Source organism: Tigriopus californicus, chromosome 12, assembly GCF_007210705.1.
Source record: "Tigriopus californicus strain San Diego chromosome 12, Tcal_SD_v2.1, whole genome shotgun sequence".
Taxonomy (NCBI): Eukaryota; Metazoa; Arthropoda; class Copepoda; order Harpacticoida; family Harpacticidae; genus Tigriopus; species Tigriopus californicus.
In genome coordinates, this window is record NC_081451.1 from 8,713,235 (window position 1) to 8,724,419 (window position 11,185).

The 11,185-nt window shown below is 39.9% G+C and overlaps 2 protein-coding genes across 6 annotated transcripts in view; one reads left to right on the forward strand and one right to left on the reverse strand.

The window, feature by feature from the left end:
- Positions 1 to 3,112, forward strand: part of LOC131892172 (uncharacterized) — a 3,562-nt gene extending 450 nt beyond the window's left edge. The window contains exons 2-3 of one of the 5 annotated variants that reach the window (XM_059241955.1): positions 1,017 to 1,103; positions 1,511 to 3,112. In XM_059241955.1, the coding sequence (XP_059097938.1) occupies positions 1,628 to 3,025 (1,398 nt within the window). In that variant the 5' untranslated portion in view covers positions 1,017 to 1,103; positions 1,511 to 1,627 and the 3' untranslated portion in view covers positions 3,026 to 3,112. Of the gene's footprint in view, positions 1 to 9 lie in introns of those variants that run through there. The other 4 variants (XM_059241954.1, XM_059241956.1, XM_059241952.1 and 1 more) reach the window with 4 other exon arrangements.
- Positions 3,113 to 5,549: 2,437 nt separating this feature from the next.
- Positions 5,550 to 9,776, reverse strand: LOC131892171 (transmembrane 9 superfamily member 3-like). The gene is made up of 9 exons (XM_059241950.1): positions 9,483 to 9,776; positions 8,791 to 9,109; positions 7,457 to 7,695; positions 6,881 to 7,179; positions 6,590 to 6,815; positions 6,308 to 6,516; positions 6,045 to 6,191; positions 5,900 to 5,983; positions 5,550 to 5,830 (listed from the first exon to the last, which is right to left on the reverse strand). Exons 1-9 carry the CDS (start codon positions 9,570 to 9,572, stop codon positions 5,686 to 5,688), a joined length of 1,758 nt encoding a protein of 585 aa, XP_059097933.1. The 5' UTR covers positions 9,573 to 9,776; the 3' UTR covers positions 5,550 to 5,685.
- Positions 9,777 to 11,185: the final 1,409 nt, after the last annotated feature.

Sequence of the window (11,185 nt, forward strand, 5' to 3'; positions counted from 1 at the left end):
ATGACTCGCCTTTTAAATGAGGAGGGCACGGGAAAAATGGTTTTCGAGGGCCAAATAATCACTAAAGAATTTTTTTGAAAGCACCAAATGATGAGATCAATTTAAAAGGCTTTGAAGTTGTCTCCCAACTTGGACCCCCAAATTAATACCTTGCACCATGCCGGTTTCAAGATCAAATTTGGTCCCTTTGGGTGCTTCATTTTATCGACCTCTCAAGGCAAAGAGACCTTGACTAAAATGCAAATGCTTTTATATCTCCTCTTTTGCTTGTTTTGAGGTTCTATTTGAATCTTTAGGAATAGGTTGAAAAAAGCAAGTAGGAATAATGTGAGAATTAGAGAACAACTAGTAAATTGCAACAAAACAAGAAGATTGAGACAATGCAGTATGCAGTATTTAAAGGAGGTTCAAAGAGTATCTTTTACAATACGCCTTCAAAAGGATCCATGAGCTTTTTCCTCAACCAGAATTCGGAAACAAATGTAGTGAACGTCAACGTTTACACTTTTGAGCCCTCCAAACCATTTGTTGTGGCTCCAATCCACGGCCTATTCACTCCGTCTGGAGGTCAAATCTTGCCCCGATGGCGTGGGAGAAATCGCTTTGTTTTCATTACTGAGCTGACGCACATTTCAGCCACCAGGGACCTCTAGTGTTTCTTGGTCTTGCCCATAGCCGTTCTTGAAAAAGTGATCAGACGGCAAAGGCTTACTTGGTACCGAACTTCAAAAGCCTATCCTAAGGTGCCTCCCAGAGCCAGCGTTTATCATTTGTTACATTTTTAATCGAGGGCGGAGTAACTTCCCCTAGAGCTAAATGTTTCTGGTCAGTGATTGGGCGATTGTTAAATGGACGATGGATTTCAGAACACAAGCAAAAATTCAGTCACATAGATGACTGCATGATTACCATAAATAGTTTTGGGGGCAAAACGTGGAAAAACATTCGCTCCCAAAAAGTTTTATCTCGTGGTGCTAACGCACACAATTGTTATTTGCCGTCTGTACGATTCTCAGTCAGTCGGCCAATTTACGTGCGAACTTATGGGTTTCAAGATAAGAATAATTTACGCCTGATCACGGACTCATAGAGATGTGGACTGCGTACGCAAGCATATATTTCTTTTCTCCTAAACCGTTTACTTAATACCAAATAAGCACTACATACGACCACAAGATCTGGGTGAACAGAGGAACTTGCCCACATTTGAGCCACAAATTATGCTTAGAGAAATCAGAGGACATGTCCAAAGTTATGTAGTAAACACTATATCAAATTCAAATTTTCGGCCTGATCTTGGTCACCAACATAACCTTTTGATAATATAACTTTGAAACTGACCGCTTTGAAAGTAAATAATATAAAAATGAGCTGCCTTTAATCGAAGAGATCAACTTTTCCTTTTTTATTGCTTTAATTCAAAAAGTGGCTCAGATTTCCTATGACCAAGAGCAGGCGCGCCCGATTTGGGGGGGGAGGGAAGCTCGTTCACAGTCCATATTTCTAGAAGTTCGTGGCCTGATTCATTTTGCGAAAAGCATTTGCTTATGCGTGCAAAGCATAATGCCATTTCCAATGGGACCGTAGAGAGAGAGAAAGCAATCATCAGAAAAGTTTCATCAACAACATGAGTTGGAATGTGACAGACACCAATTCCCAACGGGCTCACCGTCAAAACACTCTTAAAGCTCGGTTGAATGGGGCCACTCAGCAAAAGTTTATCCCGCCCCCAGAGGCATTGAGGCGAGTACGGGAAGTCACCCACAAACTGATTGTCCTCCTTCAAAACCCCGAGAACAAGTTCAAAGTCGACCGATGCGCCCCTGGCGGTTCTTACGGCAAAAGGACCGATACTTGTCTCAAGGTGGATTTGGATATCGTTGTATTCATTTCCACCAAGGCCAAGACCAAAAGGCAAGGTGGATACGATGATTTGGACGATATGCAATTGAGGAATGATGTGTTTGACGAGTGGCGATCCTTGCTTCAAGCACAACTGGGCTTTAAGCCTGAGGATTTCAGTGGAGTCGTTGCCTTGTCCTTTCAAATGGATGGCATAGACATCGACTTGGTCCCCGCCCCAAGTTTCGACCAAGATCCCACGGAAAATGCCACCAAGGTCTATAACAAGATGACATCGTTTACCGACAAAACTGGAAGTGCTTATTCTGCGGCCTTGACAGAGGTTGCCATTCAATTTGTGAAGCAGCAACCTCCTCATACCAACGATTTGTGTCGCTTGACCAAGTTTTGGCAAAACGGCGTTCAATATGCAGAACGTGTGGACGGAAGATCGTTTTTGTTTGAATGTTTGAGCATTTACACCGTTCGTGAGATGCCCAATGGTGGGAAGAATATCGTGGAGGCCTTCTGTTCGTTCTTGGAAAATGTAATCAAATTTCAGAAACTGACCGTGGCCTTTCCGGAGGTGTATGAGAAATACATTGGAGAAGTCGATGTGCGAGGCCCGGGGCTTTTTTTACCCTTTAACCCATTTGAGAGCCTAACCAAGGACTTGGGATCCTCATTTTATGGCTGTTTCGCCAGGGCTGCCCGCATGACCCTTGATAGGATTACCAAATATATCTGTGGAGCACAAAGCCTTGTTTTGATGGATTTGCTGATGCCTTGGAAGGAAGAAATTCAGTCCTTCTATCGATTCGCTACGTTCAACATAATCATGGGATGGGATAAAAGCTTGAAAAGCCGTTTTGACACTTTATTGCCCATCTTGAGGAAGAACAACCCCGCCCTTTCCTCTCGAAAATTCAAGAGTTTTTTCAAGCAATGCGCCGCAATCCTTGTCCTAAAGGAATTAGATTTTGACGCCAACATTTCCACAAATCTTAATGGTTACTTGGAAGAGGTCTTCGACGCATTGAACATAATCCGGAATGATAACGTGGCGGTTCATGATAAAATGGACCTGACTTTTATTCTGCCTTGTCGACACCCTGACGTCCAAGGGGGATTCTTGATTTCATTTCAAGTAACGCCCTCCAATAACGGCTGTTCAATTATCTGAGAATCCTTTTTTTGTGCATTTTTGTGCGGTTTTGAAATATTTGTGTGGGTTTTCTCCTTTGCACTAAATTAAAGATGTTATTGACTAGACAGTTTCATTTTGCCATCGACGAAGGACCAGCTAATTGCTGGTTATGCAAGAGGCCATCAGCTATGGAAATCGTTTACCAATCGCAGATTTGTAATCTTTATCAAGGAAAGCGTCATCATTGAACGGAAACTGTGTTTTATGAAAATCAACCGAATACATTCTTCAGTAAAGAGTAAGGATTGCCAGGGGCCAGATGATGGACGTTGACCCTTAATTGGTCATTCTGTTCCTTTTGTATCTTTCAAGATTCTTTCCCTATTACCATTTTTTTCAAGAAGCCTTTACAGGAACCTTTATTTCACTCATCCCAAATAGGATATTGTAGCAGGAGGCTACTAATTGAGCTCTTGCTCGGATGGATTTGGAATGCGTTTCTATATATGTTCGATCTGGCATTGAAATGGACACACTCTACGTCTACTGGAATAATAAACCATACCAAATATCTACAATATGTTTCTCAATATACCTTAGATTTATGCTTAGTCCTAAATTCTGACAAATGTTAACAGGAATTACCGGCTGCAAGATTGATCAGTTTTGGCTCATTTATTTTTATTTGATGAAAGAGGAGAAAAATTGACTGTAAATTGTAAAAAAAATTGGTCAAAATTATAAAAACAAGGTTAAAAATTATAAAAAGGAAAAAAATGAATACAAGGCATATTTTCTAAAAATATATGGAAAGAGGAAAAGGTATGTGAGCGACTATTTGATACTATCTGAGCTTGAAACGAAAGGTGCCCTTGTATAACATCATAGCATACGTTTAGTCGAAGTAAGTTTTGTGCAAGGGAAGATTCATAAAGTAGCGTTGAAATTCAGGACTGACAGAGTAGTTGCTCAATTTGATTAATTTATGCCATTCCATTGTCAAGATTACCCACGTCTCTTGCAGTAAACTGCATGGAGTTGATTAAGGACTGTAAGGTTACTTGCCTCTTTCATTGAGGTCTGCAAACTACTTGAGCTAACATTAGTCTAAACCTTGGTTGCATATATGCAGGAAGGCATTTTATTTTTGGTCTGAATTTTTATTTAGAGTCCGAAAATAAGTGTGTCCAAAAGTGTCCAAAAAATACAAAACTGGAAAAAGTACAAATCTCTCAGAAAACTTATTTGAAACTGATATTTTATTTTAGAAATTGCTTATTGATGGTGTCAAAAGCGAAATAAGTCTTTAAAACCTTTGTCATATACCTTTAAGGGGCCAAAATAAGATTTATTTTGGAAACTTTAAAACAAAACGGAAATTATTTGTCAGCTGTCTAAACAGGCAAGTTGCTACTTTATGTACATGTATATTCACAAAGTTTCAACTAATGATTCCATTTACTGGTTATCATAAGAATTAGGTAAAAAATGCGTGAATGTGTGTTTAAAAGTTATTGCTTGTCTACCCACAAATTGTACCCACTTCTGAATATCTTTTGCCCATTTTTGTCCACTTTTGGACACTTGGTGTCCAAAGTTAAGCTGATTTCCAAAATTGCCCACCCTGATTATATGGGCCAAATACATTGCAGTAGGTGTATTCTAAGGACTCAGACCAAAATGGCTGTAGTGGACCTAAAACATACGGAAATTGGAAAATGATATTAGTATATTTTTAAAGATTCAATCATTTGATAATTAGATACACATGAAAAACATGCATGAGTATCATTGCTCCAAAAAAGGGATGATAAAGAGTTTCCCTATCAGCAAGTCGCATGATCGTGAACGAAATGATTGGAACAAGTAGGCAAGGATGACGTGTATTGTTCAGATAAGAAAACGGAATGGTTGAACAAGAACTCGTTGACATAATGAAGGCATTGAAGCTGACGCTCATGATGGTACATCACATCTGTCCAGCAAGTTTTGGAACCTCTTTCAAAACACCACATTACTGATTCTTATTGAACAAGGAAAAGTTTCAAGCCATTACCACAGTTCAATTTTGTTGAGAAAATATTCAAGGTGAAATCTGTAGAGTTTGAAATTACTCTTTTGACTCATGAAGCTGGTGTAGAAAGATCTTGCTCGATCCATATCAGTTTTGTCAAATTTCCTCAAGTTTGCTCAATTTCAGGCATTTTTACTTTCACTTAAAATGGTAATCTACAGCAAAAACTCACAGGTCGAGCCTTGCTTTTGAAGCATTTGACAACATAACTTTGAAACGATCGACTTTGCATGTAAATGATATAAAAATGACCTACCGTTGATTGAGGAGATCAACGTTTCTTATTTTATTACTTTAATTCGAAAAGTAGCTCAGAGTGGCTATGACCAAGAGCAGGCCGATTTGTTGGGAAGCTCGTTCGCAGTCCATATTTCTAGAAGCCCGTGGTCTAACCTGCAAAGTAAGGTTTCCAGCAATTCAAGGCTTACCAAATTTCATAGATTACTTTCTGACATTGCAGTTTTGTTAAAGTAATAGCCTTGGAAGTTTACTTTATAAGCTTTTATTGTGCAACAAAACAAAGCAATGATTCGCGTGAAAATGCAAAAAAGAGGCGGTCCTCTCATTCAACTGAAAAGTTCATCTATTAATACACGGATTTTGGTGGTGGAAGTAGTGAGTCTTAGTCGATTTTCACAGTGGAGTAGATCTTCCTGACAAATAGCGAGGTACCCACATAACCCAAAGTTCCACACATCAAACCCAAACAGAGGGAGAAGAGTGCCATGTAACCAAAATAGAACATCGTTTGGAATAGGCCGAACATTCTGAAAGAAGATGAAACAAGATTAAATCCATTCTTTAATCCACCTGAAAAAGGTGAGGAGTGATCTTACTTAGTTTTGAAGAAGAAATAGTAGAATGAATATAGGTAGACATAAACGGAGGTGGATCCAGCCGCCAAGAAGCTAGTCCATTGCCTAAAAAATGTCGGAAATAGCACATTATTGATGAAAGTAACGCCATGAATTGAGGTCCTACCATCGATAGTCCTCAGCATTGAGCAGGAAGTAGGTGCAGACGATGGTTACACAAACGGTCACAATAGATAAGATGACAAAGACCAACAGCATGAATCCATAAACATAGTAGATCTTGTATGCCCAGAATGAGGTGAAGATGAAATACCTATGACATGAATAAAAACAATTTTGGATAATATATTCCATCAATGGCCTAGGTTTGGTGGGTCTTCAAGCGCAACCCATTTTTTTGCATTCTCTGAAACCTAGTCAAAAACCTACATTTCAATGAAGATTGATCCGAAGGGTAGAATCCCGCCCAAAAAGATGATGACCAATGGTTCCATGAACCACTTCTTCTCAGGAATGGGGCGTGGAACAGCATTGACGCGACAGGGGTAATCAGGAGTCCCGCTTAAATTTCGGCCCAAAACAGTACCAACCAGAGTCAAGGGGAGGATCACAAAGATGCAGATGCAACTCAGGGCGACCTAATAAAGGGAAACAGATACATAGATTCTAGAAAATACTTGAAAAAGTTCATTGACTTGTCTATTGTTATACCATGGTCCCAAACGGAATGGCTCTGGAGGCGTGGTAGTAAATGGCAATGAAGTTGATCATGAATACGGTTCCACACACCAAGAAGGGTAGAAGAAATGCGGACACAAGCATTTGCCGAATCCAAATCTTCCCGCCCATTTTGGAATAGAGCGAACCGCCAAAGTAGCCGTTGACCGGCGCGGTTGCAGCGTACACGAAAATGGCAGTGGACAGCAAGGACCCTCGTCTAAAATCAATAGGTCTAATCAGTTGCTGGTTAATCTACAGGAATCGTCGTTGCCTCGATCTTACTCAGTGTAGAGATCACCAAGGATGGCGAAACAGATCACGGCCAACGTGACCGTGCACACTTGATGACCTGTGCCAATGAGAGCGGAAAAGAGCAACGGATGAGAGGAAGGTCGGAAAACGTCGCCATGAACTTGCTTCCAGCCATATTCGTCGCCCAAATCACGCTCCATATCGTCGATGTCGTCCTCTTTGGAGTACCGGGCGTAATCCTTGCGAAGAGTCCGCATCAGGATCATGGTCACGAGACCGACCAAGAAGATCACCATCATGAAGGAATTGAATATGGAGAACCAATGGATCTAAAAGGGCAAGTGAACGATTGATGATCAATGGGTACAATTGTTAAAAATGCAACTGTGTGCCAAAAATGGATTATTAACTTTTGAGGGAAAAATTATCAAAACAAAAAAGCTTTAGCCCCCTCTCAGGGCAGAAAATGGTCCTTCTAACTTTCTTCTTTTACATTGCAATTCATGTTTCTTTTCTTTTCTTTTCACGTTTATCCAACATTGATTTGCAAAATTCATCATGATAACCGGTATGATTTTCTTAGACAATCGTAATTAATTTCCGTACCCTGTGTTGGAAAAAGTTAGGGTCAAGGTATTTGTCAAAGCGGTCCTCAAATTTCACGTCCGAGGTCTTCCAAATCACCTCGTAGGTGAACGCGATTTTGGCGTTGGGTTCCAATTTGACGCGATTTTCAGAGGTTAGGTTCACATCAACAATTTGATTTTGGTTGTGGCCCACCTCGAACTTCTTGTGCGTCCAAACATATAGGTCGTTGCCTTCGTTCTCCATCTCTCCAACAATACCTGTAATTTTGGGAAACATTTACTTTTCACACCATTGAATTGGCAATCATTTTTTGCGAATCTATCAACCTTTATATGGTGTTTCCTTATAGGACGTTTTTTTGGAATCAATTGTTAATATCTAACAATTATCCATCTGCATGAGCTTTCAACTGATTTTCCAAAGCCATCACGTATTTCTACCTCGAAATTGGTCACAAAAGAGGTGAGAGCCTAACTACAATTCAGCCAAAGTGAGCGTTTAATTTCAATTACAAATTATACTTAGATCTTTCGTTTCATCCAATTTTTCGTGAACCTATAACAAATTTTCTCAATCTTGGCCTTGTTAATTTGTTCTTAACGGTGTTCCCAGACATAAAAAAGGAATGCTCACATCTCTAAAGTAATTGCAGATCATGACAATTGAAGCCCTTGTCATTGTAATCAATTACATTTCAAACTCATAGAAGACACAGGTCTTGTCTAAGAAGTAGTGCTGGGGCTTGTATATTCCAGACTCGAGTTTTATTCTAGAATTATGTCGAGAAGAAAAAGACTCTTCTTGCGAAATTCTAAGAAAAAATTTGGAACGAGTCCGGACTCGACTCCTTTTTCAATGACTCGAGTACAGCCAATTTCTCCAAAATCGAGTAAAAGACTCAGAATCGAGTCCGGACTCGCCCCAGCACTAATAAGAAGCCATTAAATGAAAATCATTTATCAAATTTCCCTAATACCTTGACATCTTTTGGTGCAACAAACACTGTAACAACTCAAAATAAATCCCAAATATTGCACGGTTTGCAACTAAGATTGTTAAGTAGCTAAATTTTCACTTGTCATTTTTTTTTTGCAATTTCAATGACAATATTTGAGCAGTGTTATTGATCATTTCCAAACATGAGGTACCCCGAGAAAGGAATTGGTTCTTGAAACAAAACCAACGAATGTTGCTTCCTGGCAGCATTCAAATTCTAGCTCAAAATGCAATTACGTGGCAAGGGTTTGCCGACACTTGTTCACTAACTCTTCACGACTTAAAACACCTTGGCTACACATCAATGTTTCATCCACCCAGTCAATCTATTGGGTAGGGCATCTTCCACGACTCACCCCAAATGGGTAGATCATCCAAGTACATCTGATACCAGTAATGGTTTTTTACGGCATACATGAAGGCCTTCAACTTCTCGTCGGTTAACTGGACCTGACAATATTCTGTTTTGGCCACTGGAGCCTTAAAATCGATCTGAAGGCCGGAAAACTCCAGCTCCACACCCTGCAGAGCTTCACCCAAGGTCTCATGGTAATGAGAGATGCTTTGCTTTGGGCCTTGACAGAAAGGCAATGAGAAGTAGGCATAAGTCTCCTGGCGGTTATGGTAAGGGCCAACTGTGTTCATCCACAGGACAACCTCCTCATTGTCCTCATACTAAAGATATAATTTAAAGTATTTGTCAATCACTGCCACATGATCAAGGCAGAGAACGCTTGAAAGGAGAACATGGCTTAAAATTATGTGTCAATTCCCAAGGAAGTTAGTTAGTTTAGACAGAAATTTCAGGCAATGGTTGGATTATTTGGTTCCTTTGTTAGACTTGTCATGTTAAGTAAGTATTGCTTGATGTGTTGGCAGGGGGCGCTGTCAACGCCATGGTTGGTCAACCGGTTGCAGATTAAACAAGACACGATCAGGGATGTGAAAGTTGCCCAAAACTTGCCAATTGCTGTACACATACATCAAAGCGGGTAGACACATAACTTTATCAATTCTGACAAAAACTGTTCAATGCGAAAACCGTTACCTTATGGTCATGTTCATCTGCTTTGATATGAGAAAATAACGAGATGAGCACGCAAAACCGCAAAAATCCTCGCCAATAATAGGTGTCCATGGTCAAACAATAATGACTACACAGCAATGGAACCAATTGGAATGTATGCCCGTGCTTGTAGTATCACAAAGTAGATGCAGCCAAAACCAATTGGTTAGGACGTGAACATTGAGAACATATTAGTTCATCCAGCTATCCACCTCTTTGGAGAACGAGCCGCTGTTTTCTCGCCTTTCTCGGCCACCAAGCAAATCAACGTCAGCAAACCTGCAAGTGACCAGATAAATTCGAATGCAACACCCACTGTCAACTCCAACGACTAGGATTAACCGCTGAGTATTGAACGCGTTTCTAACTTGGCCACGAAGGAAAAGTTTTAGAGCAAGTGTTCACGAATCTGAACGTCAGGTCTGCCTGGAGAGAGCAGCCCCGTCCGTTATGGACCAAGAACCCTAAGAACACATTTGGATGGGATTTATCCTTTATCTTCTATTTATTAGCCATGGTTGTGCTGCAAATCTAGGATCAGGAACTTTGAAACTGATCGAGCCATACTTGGACAAAATAAGCGTTAGTGGATTGAAAAAGATAATGAAGAATGCGCAAGTCTCTTCGTCTATGTTTGATTTTAAATTTCGTCGTTGGGGTATGCATTGAACTTTTGTTGAGTTCTAGCGTCTGAATCAAACATTTGTGATTCAAAAGGACACTTGTCATTTTTCCATTATTGATGCAGCCAGTGCTCGCTAAGGGCAGCAGTAACAAATTCGCGCCTAATCCTTGGTTTTTCTCAGAGATGAAACCGAAAAATCCATTGTAACCCAACAACATTTGTCTTGTTTTTAGCACAGTCCAAACGAATATTTGTCTTGTTTTTTATTGGTTGTGCCAGAGGAAGGCTAAACCTCGCCTGGCCGTCAAGTCTGACTTACAAGCAGACAGACGGACGGCAGGTCAGCAATGCGAATCGATCCAAGGGCTTGTCTCACCATAAAGAAAATGAGTTAGTCACTGTAACTTGCTCAATGTTTTCTCTACTTAAGTAGGAGCCATAAAATGTAACCCCAAACTGGAGATTTGTTTTTGACATAAGTTCAATAAGGCTTGTCAAGTGAACGCGTTCATGAACAACTGACGTTATTCAAGGGAGTAAAATCGAAGACAACCTTCCCAGCCAAACCGTACTGTGTATGCATTGAATTTTGACATTTATTTTGTTTTACCTGCTTGTCTAGGCAAATACCATTGTGGTTCTGAGCCAATTTGACAGTTAGCGGTTTTTTCTTATTTTTTCGGCCATCGGAGACTGGAGGGCTCATTCAAATTTTACTTGCAGCACAAATCAATGATCCGTAAAATCAATTATTGGTTCTCAAATTTCTTTGACTTCCTCGTAACATTAAAATCAAATGAAAAATTGATAGCCCTAGGCTATCGTGGAGACAACTCGGTGAGGGACAAAAAAAGAATTTGGAAATGCAGAGATGATTTTTGGTTTTATCTACATACTTACCTTTGCGAATTGGAGAACGTTGAAATGCCAATTCTACAAAACAGACATTCTAACCTCAAAAAGAACCTGTTAGAAAGTTATAAGATTATTGATTTTATCTCAACATCATAAAAAATAACAATGAAAAAATACTTGTCATCATTTTTATCAATCAATTTCC